Consider the following 17,806-nt stretch of genomic DNA (forward strand, 5'->3'; position numbering starts at 1 on the left):
AATCAGAGGTCAGTGACTGTTGGGGATGTCCTCATGGCATCCCTTACTCTGTGTGTCCCTGCTCTTTGCTTCAGGGGAAACTTGCTGACCTGTTCTTAAAAGCTACAGACATTTTACTGAGACTTAGGGGGACACCAGCCTCACTCAATCCAGACGAAGTTCTCATCTGTAACCTCAGAGGGAGTTGCCATCTACACAGCAATCTGTCTGTCCTTCCACTGTCTTTCCCAGAAGCAGCTTGGCTAGTGATTGTCATGCAGGAGACCACCTGTCCCTCAGAGAGAAAATCTTCCCTTACCTGAAATTCCTGGGCATCACATTGTGCCAACATTTATTGTCTTCTTTTGAGTGTGTAAATTTAATCATCATGGTTTAAACTTGTTCATACCTTTGGAAGTAGGTACAAGCTGTCAGTGAGAGTAAGAGTTAACCCGAGCACCAGGGGCTGAGTGTGGCACAGGCCACTCTCACCAGCTAATGCAGACCCAGCTGCAGGCTCCAGATGTGACAAGCAGAGCTGTCTGTTGATCAAGGTGTCCAGTGACAGCCCCCAGCAGGGCTGGGGGATGAAACAGAGCCAGGGTTCACTTGAGAGCCAGGGCCAGAGGTGCACCTGTAGCTCTGGGCTGCTCCAAAATGCAATGTTAAGGGGATGTCCCTCCCCAAGGAAGACTGGACAGGGCCACTGGGGCCTGGCTGTGCCCTCAGTGCCCTGAATTCTGTCATTAGCAATTCTGTAAGTGCAAGAAGGGTAGAAGTGCTTCATTGGAGGCTGCAGAAGATGACAGAGCTCAGCTTAGCTGAGGGTCCTTTATTGAGGTAATCTGTCATGGTCCTCATCTCTTTGTATCAGTTCATGTGGTAGTGCTCTATATTTCAGTCTCTTACTATTTTCTGGATGAATAGGAGAAGTTGTCCATATATTAGTTATATTTGTCCATACATTAGTTATTTGTATTAATCATGTTTAATGTCAACTTTGTTAGTTTTTATTCACTGTCATAATTTCATTCTCCTTTTTTGTTGTGTGGTTTTCTCCTACATGAGATCAAATCAGAGCATGAAACACTGAGTCTGTGGGCAGAATAGTGGTGTGTACAAGAGACACAGGAGAGAGCATAGGAAGCTTGTTTTCCTCTCTGGCAGCTGCTCTCTAGCAGAGCAGGTTATCTGGTTTCTGCTTAGCAAATGAGGCTGTACAGGGATTTGCTGAGAACATTTACCCAGGGCAGAAGCTCTGTCTGTGAGCTGCTCTTCATACTGACCTCCATCTCCCCATGACAAGGGATTTTTCATGTTGTCATGTTTCCACAGCAAGGTTTCAGGAAGAGCACTGAAAAACTTTAGAAACAATGATATGTTATCATTATTTAATGAAACTTCTGTTAACAGTTACCTAGGACAGCCTAGGAATAAAAAAGGTGATGCATGAGGAGACAGAGCATAGTTTTCTCAATGAAAGTTACACTTCCCAAACTGTGGATGAGTATCTTTTCTACCATTGCTGCAGTCAGTCTGCTGAAGCTTGCTCAGTGGGAAGCAAGCTGGGCATCTGTAAGAAGTCAGGTATAACATGCAACTCCTGGAGCTTAGTAGAGGGAGTTGCTTCCTGAGGCTTCATCAGTGGTTCCAGTATTCAGCAAATGCTACAACTCATTCAGTCTACCCTGCAATCACTTTTTCTAATGTTTCTTTTTCTATTTGCCATGCTATTTCTCCCTGTACATCCTAATTCTATCCCTTCTTGCCATATACCAAATACTGGTGCAGAGAAGATTTCAGTTTGTATTACTAAGTGCAGTATCAGCAGAAAGTTTGTCTTTTATTTGTTCTTGTTATGGCATTTTATGACAATTAGTAATAATATATGTTTGAGCTGAGCTTTTTTAAAATATGTCCTTGAGTTTGAGCAAATAAGCATCAGCATGATAATGCGCCTGTCAGAGTACTACGAGTCAACATCTGTAAGAAAGAAGGGTCCTCAATAAAAATCTGGAATTAGACATTTCTGAATGGAAACATCTCTTACTCCAGAAAAGCAACACCTTTATTTTGGCTGTCATAATTATTTTGTTTTGGCTTAGCCAAGTTCCCAAAAAGAAGTCTCTTTGGTAAAAACAGGAAAACAAACTCTGCTGGGTTTTTTTTGTATGAACAGAGAGTTACTCAATGCAAATGTCTCATTTTAAGGAACTTAAAATCCTCACGAAGGTTTTGTTAGTACAAATGCAACTAATTTTTCTATTTGGAACATCATGTTCAAGTAAGCTTTAGACTTTTAGTTATTTCTGGCATCCAGGGCATAGTTTGTGAACTGATATGACAGTATCTCATATAAATTTTCCATCTGGATGGTCACAGTGCAATACAAGTTTCTTGCTGTGTTGTCAAGCTAGAACCAACTGTTGTCACTGGCTGACCTTCGTTTTTAAGAACGTGGGAACATTGCTGAAACTCTTCTCATAATACAGAAGAGCTGTTTCTCTGTACTGAGTATCTTTATGTTGCCAAAGCCTTCATTCATCTTCTTTTGAAAGGAGCACAGGATTCCCTGTCCTCCCCCATCACAAACTTTCTAAAAGTCTAAGTCAATTCCTTAACACTTAATCTCACAAAGGGTCTGTAGGAGTCAGTGGCCTGGTCTAATGTAAAAAAGTTAGAAAGTCAAGTCCTAAAACAAGGCCAGAGCATGTGTTGTTCTGCTCTGACTTGTGTAAAATTGCTGAATACAAAATATGGTGTTCTTCTAGGTGCATCAGTGAATAGTCATCGCCTTTTTTTCCTTTGTGCAAAGTGATTGAGTTGGTGGTAAGAGTAAGGAGGTATGAGGAACATGCAAAGGAGCACTCTGATGGAAACATTAATTATTAGTGACTTATACAGACTGTGAAATTATCAAAATAAGAAACTCATACTGTGAAATTGCTAAGACCCCTGTCTTTAATGCTCACGCTTTGTTTTCCTAGTTTGATTTGGTTACTCTTTTTCAGGAAAAAAGTTTCTGTAGAGACAGTACAGAAATTCAGCCTTTTCACCATCCCCCTCCCCCTTTTTTTTTTACTTAGGTAGAAATAAAAATTTTAAAACTGTAAAGAATATCTGCTGGCAAATGTGTGTAACACATAGAGCATCATAAATGGAATATCTAGGCAGTATGTAAAGAAGCTGGCCCTGATGCATGACGATTTTTCCAACACATTCCCACCTTACAGGGAAAGAAGTTTGAAAGCTGTTGGCGAATTCTTGTTTACTCCTTTCTTAAGTAATGCACTCGTGTTCATATCAAACTTCTATTGGGCAAGTTAACTTAGAGGGTAACATAACAAATGTTTGAATAACTTTTTGCACCTCTTTGCTTTGCCTTCTTTCCCTCTGAATTGTCCAATACTCTGTTCATGGGCAAGTAGAATTCTGAGCTGGGAAAAGGAGCAGGTTTTCCCAGTGGTAAATTCTGTACTGCAAGAAAACTCTTCTTTCACAGTCTGGTGCAATGGCAAGAATTTGTTCTTGCATGGGTAGAGAGGAAATACCTATACATTTATGCTTTCTTTTCTAACAAATTCTGAAAATTTAAAGTGATAAACTTCAATAGAAAATGTCCTCATGTGTTTCTGCTGTAGTCTGTCCATTTTGGTTCAGTATGCCTGGTCCTGATATACGTGACTAGAAGTCATTCCTCAGCAGATAACTTTTGATAGCTTGTATACAAGTAATTGCTAAAGTCATTGTAGATCTCTCCAGGATCACAACTGGCAGTTCCATAGATCTGAGAACACAACTTCTGCCTTTCAGTCAGCTGATTGCATTCCTAGAAACAAAGAGCTCTGTTGACAGTGTATCGTGACTGTGATACAAGAACTTGCCCACTCAGCTTATTACTTCTGGTTGGGTTTTTGGGGTTTTTTTTGCAATACTGGGTAATTTCAGAGAATCTCGTTGCCGGATGAGTATTTTGTCCTGTCACTTTCATTATCTTCTTTAACTGGTTCCTTTTCCTTCTGATATCACTGCTGCTGGACCAACTGGCTGCCTTCCCAAGTGTCCCCTGTTAGCTCTGTAGCATCTGATATGTTTCCTTGTGTGCTCAAAGACAGAAAGGAAATGCCCAAACAGTGTAAGAAAACAAGAACTGCGAAAACAAGGAACGTGCAAGAGCCAGCCTAGGAGCTGAGGAGACACCTTGGACGTATGACATCTCTAAGCTCCTTGGTGGAATATAAGCAGGTTAAAAGTTGTTCTTAGAAATTCTGAGGTGGCTTCAATTTGGTTAGTTCTATTTGGAAGACAGTATTTATATTTTTTCCTATAAGAATCAGAACCAAGGAATATTAATAGCTGCCTGCACATTGTAACATTTTCTGCATAATGACATTTTACAGGCTTGATATAATTTTCTGCCATATGCATCAGACCATTAAATGAGAGGTCTTTAAAATTATCTCACCAGAACAGTTCTTTTTTCCAAACAACACCAAAAGAAGATGAGATCAAAGAATTTCATAAAAGGCGCTTTTCACAGCTTATCTGTCATCAAATGAAGGTATTAGGGAAATGGCCTGAGAAGCTTTTCCTACTTGATACCCCTTTTGAAGTGACTAGAACTACAAAACATGCCATTTCTGCAGAGGATTCCAGTTGTGTTTCTCCCTTATATGAGAGGAAGGGCACAAGGACTGTATTACAGCAGCTGGGACCCTTCTGGGGTCCTTGCTCATGAAGCTGGCTTGGGTTTTTAGAGGCAGGCAGAGAGCAGGGTTGGTACCCAGGGAGTGCCCTTCCCTGAGCTCACCGTGGAGCTCACAGCTACCAACACTGCAGCTGGGGGCACACTGAAAGGTTTGACCCAGCTCTCAGAAAAATCCAGTGACACCACAACACATATCCATCCAGGATAATTTGGGGTTGAAGATCTTTCCAAATTCCAAAGTCTTTTTCTTCATCTCTAAGATTAGAGGATCTAGGATTGAACTGATGAAATGCAAATAGACATCATTTGTTCAGCATTTTCATTGCATGCCCTTGTCTAATTAATACCACATATTACAATATTAAAAATTTTATCCTGATCTCAACCCCACTGAGCTAAAGAGAGTCTCACTTCTAAGCTCTGTAGTTACTGTGTCAGAAAATGAGATATTATGTTATAGGTGTCACATAGAAAACATTCACCTGAGGAGAAAGTATAACATCCTTCAGTGACCAAGAACAAAAACCAAAATTGGAATTCTTAATTTAAAGGATGAAGAAAAAAAATGAACATTTTTGCTCTCACATTTTAGGGTCTTAACATGAAATTGTGTCTTTTTGAGCAACTCAGAGTCAGAATTTTATGTCATATTCTCAGTGAGTAAAATGGGAGCTCTATGGAGGAAAGCAGGCTGGCCACTCTCCACCTGCTGTTTCTGTGCAACATTGAATTACTCTAAATTTCATCTTTTTTTAGAAAATAGGATTAATTAAAGTTTGGATTTTTTTTTTTTTACTAGAACCAGTATGAGCCTGATACACCAGCTACTCCAATGCATAGTAAATTTGGTCCAGATACTAATATGACAAAATTTATCTGGAGAAAACATTAGGAAGGCTGTATTCAAGATCAGATGTTTATAAATTGCAGAGGAAAAAGGTCTGTGTGAGGGGTCTAATGTTCAGCTCTGATTCTGAGCTACATATGATTGCTTATTGCAGATTCTAGATTTTTTTCATAACCATGCTTTCTCATATTCCAGCATTTATGGAACAGTTGAAGACCTGCACATTTCAAAAGTGGTGCCAATGTCAGTGAATTTTGCTTGCCACAGTAGCGTAGGATTACAGACTTTCAATATTTGAAGCATTCAACTAAACTTTCCTGGAAGTATTAGTGCTGGGGTGACAAACAAAAGGCACATTTTTTCACTCTCAATGAATTCAGGACAGGCTGGCTTCTCTTCACTTTGGACAGTTTTAGAGCGTTGCTGGATGTGTCTTTGGAACTGCCATAAATAAAACTTTTTTCTGAAGTGCTGGTCTTGGTAAAATTTAATGGTCCCTTGAACATTTTGCAAAGAATAGGTGAGGTCCTGGGTAACATTTCCCACTTTGAATCATTAACTTGTTACTTCCATGGTTCTGTGACCTACTGCTTGCACAGAGTAAGTCGCTCACCCAAGTAAGCCAATTTTTCTCAAGATACTTAACACTAGCCATGTTTCCCTTGTTGAATAGTCTATGGGATGTGTTATGTGCGTGAAAAACATGTTAAGAACCCCATTTTGTTCCAGTATCCATGGATATTCCATAAGGAGACAACATAAATCTCCCATGACAAAAGTGAACATACCAGGACTGCTTTATGGCATACAGAGATCTCAGACAAACATCTTGCTTAAAAACCCCTTTCCAGCAGCTCACATTATAGCTGAGTAAATGCTGCAAGGCAGCTCTTTGCAGTAATACACTGTAAAGGACTTGAGAATCTCCACACGGGTTCTGGAAGCACTGTTTGAAAACTAATTGTGTTTGATTTGTAGCTTTCTCTGGCCTTTCACATGGTATGCTATGATAGGGTACGGAGGGATTTTTGGGTGTCTCAAAACAAGCCAGCTATTCTTGAAACTATTCTCAAGGCTTTAGAAGTGTTTTTTCTCCCACAGGCTCTCAATTAACATAATGTCTGAGGTCTCTACAAACAGAATAGAAATATTCTGTTATCAATTTTGTAAAATCGAGAAAAACCAGTAACCAGTTCTTTTTGTAAAAAACAAAGGTGGAAAGCACAGAATTGTTTCTCTAAAGGTATTATATAATTTCCAGCACAATTAGGAATTGATACTTTGAGTATGGTTAGAGTAAGAAGTAACACAAATGATTTGCAGCAGTGAGAGAGCTCCCAGTGATATCTTCTGCAAGTACTGAAACAGCCTGCCAGAGGAGGTGAAGGAGTGCTTATCAGTGGTGATTTTTAAGAGAAGGTCAGTTTATTTTCAGTAACTGATACAATTTTTTGACCTATGAGGCCGAGTATGTTCAAGGAATATCATTCAGTACTGGCTTTTGCTGGTGACAAGGGGGCTGAGAAGAGAGCAGGACACTTCTGGCAGAAATGAGCCCCCACCGCAGTGGAATGCAGACAGACCCATTTGCCCTCCGGCAGACTAGATTAGCACAGGCTCCTGCTTCTAGGTCTTTGTGGGCCAAATTGAGCCCATTCAGCAGGGCTGTTCAGGTTCACAGTTTCAGATCTGTCAAAGGCCAGAGTCTGCCTTGCAGCATTGGAAAGGTTACTTTCCCTTAGGTTAGGTACAGCTGATCCTGCCTGTCAGTGGGATAAGCTAGATGACCTCGCAAGATTTCCTTATCCAGTTTTGTGTGCTTCTCTGATTCTCTCTGGTCTATGTTTTACCTTTGAGGCAATTCTTCCAAGGGCAAAAAATCAATTTGAAATGACTGGGCAAAGCTGAGTAAAACTCACCTACAAGCCCTAACTATAACAGGTCCTCACCAGCACGAGGGAAATTTAGGTTGTGGAATTTTGACTGACAAAAAAAATCCTCTAATACAAAACCTGAACATGTGCATTTTGTGTTAAGTGAAAGATGCAGACATGTCATGTGAAATTAAAGATAGCAGTTCCTATGTACAGGTCATTTATTCCAAGAAATATGGGATTCGTAGAAATTGTTCCCTTCTTCTTTGGAACTCCTTGAAAGCCCTGGTACAAAACAGGAAAAACAACACAATTAGCCCCGAGTATAAACACTGAAATCAGAGACAGATAACATGTCATAGTGTCCTGTTGGAGATTGTTACTGTGAACTTCAAAAAGGAATCACAAGAACAGGAGAGAGCTTCTTGTTGTTTTCTTTAGTGTTGTACCTGGTTTTTCTCTTGGATTTATATTTGCCCCTCGTAATGCTGGAATTGTGGAAAATGAATCTGCCATCCTGGTTAGTCTTTGTCTCTGGGTGGTGAAGGTTTGCACATAGTTTTGTGTACAGTATGCCTGTGCAACTTCCATCAGAAGCAGGAAATGTTTATTTAAGTTTGGAGGGGTGGGACAGTTGCTGTAGTTTTAGGTAATTTTAAACAAACTGTTTGAGCATCCTGTTTAAATAGAGTTAAGTAATCACAGTTTTGTATTAGTTGAAGAAGAATTCCATACATGCAAGACATGAATAAAATATCATCTTACCAAGCATACCAAGGTGATATATTTACCTGACTTCTTGAGCAATAAAAGCTGTATGTTTAACTTTTGTTTTGCAACAACTTTAATGGCTAAACATATTCCCTTATGTAACAGTACTCTACTAGAATGTGAACTATTTAACATTTACATTTACCTGTATTTGATACACATATTAGTTTCCTTGATACTTTCAGGGGCCTCTGAAGCAATCTAATTTAAATGCAGCTTTCTGTAATTGGGAGAAAAATCTGTATTCATACAAAGAACTTAGTTTAGGGAACTAGTGAGAATCAGAAAGGATTTATTCAGAGCCCATTGTATGAAAACATAAATGAAGAGGAAAATGGTTGTTGGAGTAGGCTGCTAAGATTTGTCAGTTGTGAATTTTGGACATGAGTCCACGTTCACTGCCTTTCCTGAATGATTCTAAGTATTATAAAAGTTGAACTGGGAAACAAAAAGCAGTAGTGGAAAGGTTTGTTCTCAGACTTGTGCCATGGATGCACATCTCAGTTTTGAAACTGAGAGACATATTGCATGATTTATTTTTGTTTTGTAACGTTTCAGTAATGAGGCTGTGTTGAGCTGCATATTGGGTCCCCCAGCTGTTAGGACTCATTTGAAAGAGAAAAAAAAGAGAAAATAAAGAGAAAAAAAAGTTTCAGATTAAAGTGATAATTGTGCATGGTTTTATGTCTATCAATGGATTGTCTTTAGACTGCAATTTAATGTTAATGAGATTTTAATTGGAAAACAAACAAAGGACAGACGGGTTAATGACTGATAACAATTTTTTAAAAGTCTTTTAAGATCTACACAATAATTAATGTAAACAATACATCAAAGTCTTTCCATGTCTAACCTTTCATACAGGGTTTACGTAGAAGTTTGTTCCTTAACAATGGTGTTATTCCACATCCAAACAACTAATAGACTGTATAGTGTCATCTGTTAAATCAGAACTGATTGGCAAGATTTTCTGGTCTTACTAGTAGGAAGACCTTGGTCATTAATCACACCTCCACAAAGAGGAACTGGATTGAATCTGTTATATCCTTAGATTTTATTGCTGTTGATGTTTCTAGAATTCTCCCCTCCTTTTCCCAAATTATAACATGTACAATATTCCAAAAGAAAAAAGGTAGAACCTCTTTCTAGTGAAACGCATAACATCTAAACCTGAGCAAATATAAAGAGGCAGGGAGTGCACATAATGCATAGTCAGATGTAAACAAAAAAATATTTAAATAAAACTAAAAATCAGAGAATGGCAATAATCACAGAAAAGTGTGAAGTATTAGAAGGATTTGCATTAGAGCAGGGAGTGGCTATTTTGAATGTCAAGTAATGAAAAATTAAATTGGGACAAAATTAAAGGAGTGAAATGAGAGAGATGAAACAAGATTTCAAGGTTAACTAGTAAGCATACTCTGCCATTTAGTGATAAGGCCAAAGACTATAAAAAAGGTTGCTTTTTGTTGTCCATTTTTGATGATACAAGGCATGTAAGAGACTCTCAATTAAGAAAGTTGAGAGGTAAGACTTGAATCATAGAGATATTAAGGCAGCCATTGTGCATTCCAGTATAAGAGTTACATTTATGGTCAGAAAATACTGCAGAAATACAGAGTTAAGCATAGTTTGTTTTTTTTTTTTTTTTTCACTTCTAGCCTGTTTATTTCACATCCAGTTTTATTTTAAAATATCTTATTCATGCACTGTGCTCTGCTTTTGTTTCCATTTGTTATTTTAAGTATTCTCATTCAACCATATCTTTTGAGAAATTCAAGGAAAAGCAGTTTGATTAAGGGCTAAAATAAACCCTGAAAAAGAATCAAATTACTTCAGAAAACACATTAGTTTACTTTACTTCAGAAAACATATTAGCTTGCTTTGCAGTACTTTTTTTTGCTTTAGAGGTGCCAAGAGAGGATTAATCTGTAATGTCTGTGATTTTCCTTTTATTTTAGTTTATATAATTAAAGAGTTCCCAGGACTGCTTTACATTTATTTTACTCATCAAAACATACTTCCCAAATGTTATGAAAACAAAGTTCAAAAATAATGCAGTCCAAATCAAACCCAGTCCATTTTCTCTTGGAACACAATTGATAAAAAAGTCATACCTCGTATCGCATTTTTAACTGAGTAAACACTGCACTGTCCCTTTGTCTAGAATTCTTAAGGGTGTTCACTTTACATTCTCATACTTCAGTGTTTGAATAACTCCTGGTGGTACATGTAGCAAGGTACGTATGATCAGGAATAATACAGTTATTTCACTACTAGTGGGAGGATTTCACCCTCTCTGCATTGAACTCAGAGGTCCCATTGGGTCACTCTGTGTGTGCTTGCATTATGACAGAAAGGCAGGAGTCAGATGGTTGGGAACCTGTATTTTGAACATTAACCTTTGATGGAAGTTAGGGAAAAAAGTTTGAGTGCAAAAATCTAAAGAGTATGGCTGTTTTTGTTGAGGTTGTGGACATTAAAAAATGGACTTGTCAATCTCAGCTCCTATTCATAAAATATTCTCTCTTCTCTTGCATCTTCTTTTCAAGTAAATATGAGTCTCAGCTGATCACATCATTGTCCTGTCGAATAAGAAAGACCAGAGAGTGCTCTTAAGAAAGTAGTTTCCATAGGGACTGAATATATTTCATCAAAAAAAGATGACACCTTCTAATGTTGAAATTCTGATCTGCTGTGCTTGTGCATGTTGTGCATCTTACTGTTTACTCTGTGCTACAGTGGACTTTCTCAGACTCACTGTAAACAGAAAACAGAACTTTCAAACCTTCTTTTTTTCTGTGAATTCTCAGTAGGAAACTAAAATGTTTACTGAGGAAAGCTGGGAAAGTGACTTGAAATATAGATTTGTAGCAGAAAAATTCAATAGCAGAACAAATTCAATTACTGAGCTGTTAAATGTGCTTTTAGTAGGTACACTTTTGCTGAGATTGTGAAGTAAGCTGCAGAATATGTCAGAAATACCCTTTCAAATAAGAATAGGATGTGCACAAAAAAGAAGATATAAAAGAGAGAGATATGATTGATAGATATCTGTGTCCAGCTCAGATAATAATGCTAAACCTTTTATTCAGACTGTCTGGTGACAAGATACTCTGATAAAAAGTCCAGGTTAAATTTTCAGTTAGCTTAACTGTTAGTGACCTAAAAAGGACTGGACTACAATAAAAGAACTTGAAGCTTTAACTAAACACAGTTTCTGCCATTAATAGTCAGCAATTAGGCATTTAGTGAATGTCACAAAAAGCATTTGGATCAAACACAGAGTATTTAATATGAAGAAAAAACAGTCTGTCCTGACATGTTAGGAAGTGACCTTCATCTATACAATTGTGTAAATCAGTCTTTTTTCTGGTGTTATCACTGTTGGCAGCAGGAGCTCCCAGCTCAGTGACAAGTTGAGAGTCACCATTTGGGAGTCACAGCTGTAAAAGGCACAGCACCTTCACTTTGCATCAGTATTGGTTTTTTTTCTACCTGTGGTAGATGCAGCAAAATGGTAGCAATATCAGGAATGAGTATGGCTGTTTAGGAGAATGGGAATTGCAAGTTTTGTTTTGCTTGTTGATCCCACTCAAATCCTGATTGTTGACTTTGGAAAGGTTAAAATAGCAGTGTAAGAAAGTTCCATTTCAACAATTGTTAGGAGAAGTTACATTAGATGTTAGCCACGCTCTTCTCAGCCTGCAGTCCAATAGGTTTTGTGCTTGAAACACTGAAATGTATCCATGTAAGATAATCTTAGGGAAAGACCTGCAAAGGGACACTTGAAAATGCTCTTCAGAGATACTCATTCTGTGGTGCAGCAGTGAGAAGCCTAACAGAGGACAATGCCCACATCTTCTTCTTAGGGATGTTGCATCCTCTTACCTTATGTTCCAGTAGCAGCACAGCTCTGCTTTTGACTGACTTCATCACAAACCTGATGTATTGGTGGTATCCTTAAGCTCTAGCTTCTGAAATCCTAACACCATCTGAGAACTACCAGATTTTCTTTTAAAAACAAGACCACAATTCTTACTGATTCTAAGATAACTCAAATGGCTAGCACAAGAGCCAGTAAGTTCCCAGTAAGCTTACCACAAGTAATTTTGCTTAAAGACACAAAGAGGGATGTAGTTAAACCCTACACTAATGTCAGAAGGTCTGCACTATGATTTTGAACATATCAACAGTACTGAGCATTACAGAAAGAGCAAAGGCCTGGCTTTGAATCCATGCTCTTTTGAGTGTATGATGCAGCCAGAAGCTGTGATGCTGTTCTTCAGGATGTTTTCCTTCCTAGGAAATGATAAGGAAAATGTTGGAAAATGTACCAAAGTCATTAGCAATGTTTTACCAAGAATGCCTGTTCACCTGGCTTTCCAAATTTCATCCAGTCCGGCAGATTCTGTGTTCCCAAGATACAGGAGGAAAGGCACAAAGTTTTTTTTCTGCATCCTCTTTGTGTAATCAGCAAAAAGTCAGACAAACATTTCTAGCCTCCTCCAGGAAGCATCCCTGATAAGTACAACATTTAGGCACTTAATGAGCAGCATTAATGCACACACTGAAGTTCAAGGGTATTTTTAAGTGCTGTGCTCTGTCTCTGAGTTGTAGAGTAGATGATTAAAGACAAATGACAAACATTTATGAAATTCTGGATTCATATACATAAACTATGTAATCTTCAGGCTTGGATTCACTTGGGGGAGGTTAATTAACCTCAATCCTATGTTGTTTTTCCTTGTCCAAAGCAATGTCCCATCTTGTCTCTTTTTCTTCAACCCAGCACACAAGAGACTACGAGCTAGAGCCAAACTGCAGCGTGACATCAGAACTGCACAGGGGTGAAGTCTCGTGCTCACACACCTGTGAACCATGTGGCCAGGGAAAGAAATATCTGTGCCGTGTCACATCAGGATTACCTCCACCTCTAACTAAACTCATGTGCATATAGCTGTAGATAATTAGCAGTAAGGAAATAAAGAATGTGGAGTAGGGATTCACCAGGGGTGGACAGGCAAGAAGTTGAAGATTCAGGGGTATTAGTACAGACTGGGGAAAAATATAAAAACTGTAGGAAACACTTTAAAAAGTGGATCTAAATTATGTCAAGTAGATGTGTGCCATTTCTTTCCTTATGCCTTCACATGCATTGCCAGTTTAGATAATAAATGGTTCAAGATGCCAAGCACATGTTTAGTTTGCTGATATTTTCAGTTCTGACTGTTTCAACATCAGAGAATCTCAGTTATTCTCAAGGAATATTCATTTCTAGTCCTCCATCATGGAAATAGGTTTGAAGGCTTGAACAGGGAAGTGATAAGCATTAGAAGAATATAGAAAGAACCTGAAACGTACTTTAATAATGCAATCCTATTTCATTATGAGGGTTTGAGGCAATTGAAAAAACCATATATAAGTGTTTCAGATTGGCAGCACTGGTTTCTGTAGCTTAACAGTTCTAAATATTTTTTTCATTATTTGGGGAAGATGCTTTGCAGACAAAGTAACTGGTAAGAAAGAAGTGCAGATAGAAGACTGAAATTTGCCCCACAGCCTGTCAATAGTTGACAAAATTGACATATCTTTTAATGAGTTATTCTGGCTAAATTTTCTAAAACTATGATTTTCATGGCTAAATTATAAAAGAAATAACATCACTTAAGTATCTCTGTTATTATATGAACTTGATTATAATTCCATAGTATTTGTTGATGTGTAGATGTGTATGTGTTCTGTTTAATACAGTATTTTGATTGCCTTTTCTAATTTCTCACTTTGAGACTCACCTTATTTTCTCTAGGTTTGGTGGGTTTTGGTTGCCAGCTTTCTCCTTTTTCAGAATCATAGCATTAGTTGCTTTTATTTCTTTATGTAAATGCTCCAGTCATTTAAAGTGTGGCTTCAAGCAGTCCTTTATGTCACTAAAAGAAATTAGCTAAATAGCACTGTTTAATTAATTTCAGGACCGCCTCTTTTTCGTCATGGAGTATGTAAATGGAGGAGACCTAATGTTTCAAATCCAACGCTCACGCAAATTTGACGAACCTCGATCCCGCTTTTATGCTGCAGAGGTCACATCAGCTCTCATGTTTCTTCACCAACATGGAGTCATCTACAGGTACTTTTTTTGATCAAAAATAAAGTATTCTTGGGGCTTCAGGATGGTTTTGGCTGAAATCCTCCATCTCTTAGCAACCAATTTTGGATTAGTTGTTTGTTCCAATTTGCTTACACAGAACTTTTTTTTGGCTGTTTATCATTGAGAATGTTAACATTTGAATAGCCTCTGCAGCAGTCGCCAGCTGTGTGTGCCAGTTTTGTGTTCTAGTCCAAATAAAGTGGGTTTGAAAAAGCTTGGCACAGTGCGACCCAGAGGTGACCTCTCTGCAGATCGGCGCAATCTCTGCACTTTCCTCCCTGTGCCATAGATTTCCTCTGGGTTTCTAACCCCCTGCCACTTCCTGAGTTTGTTTGTCTTAGTTGTCTCCAGTCCGATACGATCGGGATGGTCCTTTGCTGTGCTTTGCTTATGCCCCTTCCTCTGGACTGTTTGGGTGAAGGCTTACTCACCAGCAGGAAGTGGCCCTTTGGAGACAGTTCTGATTTGCTTTCAAGTGCCCTGCATCTATTTAAACCTCCCTCACTGGCCCCAGTCTCTAATCTTCAACAACCATGCACACACACACACAGAGAAAGTGCATATTGTTGTGCTGGGATGAAGAATGCATTTAGGGATAGGCTTTATTATTAAAACTGAGGATTCGCTTTGAAAAATTTCACCCTGATGTTAATGTGTTTATTAAATCCTTTATCTTGTCATTTCACACTTCCTCTCTGTTTTTATTTGTTTTTAGCAGCCTGTTATTACTTGAGATAAATTTGAGCTTTCAGAAGCAACACACTTAACAGGTTTTGTAATATAAATCTGTCTTGTCTAGTAAAAACTCTGAGTTCTTCAGATCTAACTGAGCTCCATTTTTTCCCTTGATATTCCTACCCTCTTTCAGGTTATCAGTTTTGATTTGACGTAGTCATCTCAGAGACAGGCAGACAGAGATTTCATGAGCCAAACCATTAATATAATGATATGGAACTTGTCACATTTGTATAAAGACAGGTCTTGAGAGTACTAGAAATTGAGAAGGAAGTATTAAGTTTTTAGTAACCTGGGTTGAGTGGTAAGTTCCATTAGAAGCAATTGGCTTTGCCACATACAAAGTGATTAATAGGCAAATTTCTCAAAGGCGTCTCCTTTCCAGAGACATAGCAAACAGCAGAACATCACAGCTTCTGAGGAAAGTAAATCTCTTTGAAAGTGCTCTTTTCATCAAAAATCTAGTTTTCTTTATAAAACTCTTTGCTAGCTGCAGCTCTTAATCTCCATCTTTTATTAACGCTGGTATGATGTTTGCATACTGGGTTGTACTTTTGGGCCTGACACTTCACATGGGTTTGCTTTCAAGTGCTGAAGATCCAACACATTTCTTACCTTTCCTGCCCATATCATATTTCCTATTCATTGCATTTATTTCCCAAGCTAGGTATTTGTACATTCACATAATAGAATGTGGCAACTTCAGAATTTATAAGTATCTGTCATAAGGGAAACAGACAAGCTTGGCACTTTGAAAAGTGAAGGATTTTGAGGATTTGTCTCCATTAAATACTTGAGCTAATTTGCTCCTTCTGGAAACTGGAGGTAGACACCTTGTAATTAGCAGTCATTTCAATGACTTCTGTGAGCCAGCAGGAAAGAATTAGTATAAGATTACCTCTCCCTGCTTTATATGAATGTGCATTCATTCAGCCCCCCATCCTTCACTGCTCCCAGCCCTCAACACAAATCCTCCTCTCTCTACTCTTCTTTCCTACCTCTTTTCCCTTGTCCTGCATGTAGCTTCTGCTGAGTGTTGGCTCCTGCCTGGATGCATTGAATCTCTTCATATGCGTGTGCTCTTTCTATAACTTCGTGAGCAGAATGCTTCCATCACAGGAGAAATGTTGTTCTGAGACAATGTTTCATAATTTAAACTTCACAGTGTGCTCACAACTTTTGATTCAGACACTATGCTGACATGTCTGACGTGTGCTGGAGTATGACACTAAACTTGTAAATGGCTGTGTGATCGGAATTCACATGAGAACGTGAGTTGTAGGATGAAACCATAAACTATTGAAAGCAACAGGAAGAAATTATGAAGAGATTCAGTTGTATTTAGTTTTGACACAGGCTTTTGGATCTTGACACGGATATGTCTGTAAGCATAATTCATTTTCTTAACTGTGAGATACTAGGAGTTCAAGTGTTTGTAAAATGAACATCCCAGTTATGCTGAAAAATACAAGTAGAAGGAAGAAATTATTTTAAATTAATTAATGATAAGAAAATGTCAGAATTCATTCACAATGTGCCAGGCCTTGGGAGAATGCATTCATTCATGTCAAGCAGGCATGAGAATAGTTGTCTTGCATAGAGCAGTTTCAGCCTAATTATTCCAAGCCTGACTGCATTATTTACTACAATGTTAAAAATGCATTGGGATCAAGTCAGTCCTTTACATCTCCTAAGCTCTTATTAGCTGGCAAATAAGGAAAGAGAATGGAAAGAAAAAAAAAAGAAAATGAAACAAACTTTGCTCCTGAATAACTACCAGTCATAACTACCTGACATGCCTTCAGATATTTTAATAAAGAATACTTGTCTTCTGTGTAATTATATTTCTAGAAAAAACATTGTGGTGTGAAATTAATGGTTATTCTCCAAAATGGGAAATGTTGCTTGTGTGGGCACTACTTCAAGGAAAGTGGGGAATATATAAATAAAATAAGATGTTTGATGGAAATGTAGGTTTCAAAATAGCTGCTATCCCTTCTGATCTTTTTTCAGTCTTGTATGTGGAAGTATTTGTTTGGAGCTAAACAAAGTTATATTTTTGGAAGTAAATAACTAGTTTTAGCTCATGCTTTGGCTTGTTGGTTAGGTTTTTAGAAAGTGCTATGATGATACTAAATGATCATCTTTTATAACAACTGGTTTATCCTCATTTCCCCTGAAGTTCAAAGAGAAAGCCAGCTCCCTGTTTAGCAATAGAAATTGTTCTCTGAGTTCACATCTTTGCAGCTAGCCCAACAGTTGTTCCCAGACTTGTCCAATTACCGGTGTGCTCATTGGAATTCTATATATCTTCCTTATGTTTGTCCTCCTTATGCTTATTGAGTTTAAGTTGGAAATAAAGATGAACCTCACAATTTTTATATATAAAGATATTCCATTACTGAATGCATGTTTCATGAAAGATAAAATTCAGGATAAGTTTTAGGGTGACATTTTTAAAGGTCTGGTGTTACTGTTGTGTCAAAAACACTTCAACAGCCTAATAAAAATATTTACATCATCCTTGCCACCTTCCCTCTCATCTGGCATTCAGCTATTCAGGCACATGTCAGACTGGGGCCTGATAATACAAGTAGAGTTAATCGGTTTCAATCCTGTTTTCTGGCACTTGTCCTTGTTTGTGTTATGCAATTGCAATTGCACCACTTTGGAAAACTGTATCCAAGCTTTGGGAATTAAGGACTAGGAATCTCATTTTGATTTTTTTTTGTGAGCTGGACTGG

General features: G+C 38.1%; 1 protein-coding gene across 2 annotated transcripts in view; it reads left to right on the top strand.

Annotated features, from left to right (window-relative positions):
* Positions 1-17,806, top strand: part of PRKCE (protein kinase C epsilon) — a 285,862-nt gene that overhangs the window by 217,814 nt on the left and 50,242 nt on the right. For both annotated transcript variants that reach the window (XM_054279512.1, XM_054279513.1), the window contains exon 11: positions 14,152-14,306. In XM_054279512.1, coding sequence (XP_054135487.1) covers positions 14,152-14,306 — 155 coding nt within the window. The remainder of the gene's footprint in view (positions 1-14,151; positions 14,307-17,806) is intronic.

Source organism: Melozone crissalis, unplaced genomic scaffold (assembly GCF_028551555.1).
Source record: "Melozone crissalis strain CALT ecotype California unplaced genomic scaffold, PUWL_Pcris_2 ptg000027l_1, whole genome shotgun sequence".
Taxonomy (NCBI): domain Eukaryota; kingdom Metazoa; phylum Chordata; class Aves; order Passeriformes; family Passerellidae; genus Melozone; species Melozone crissalis.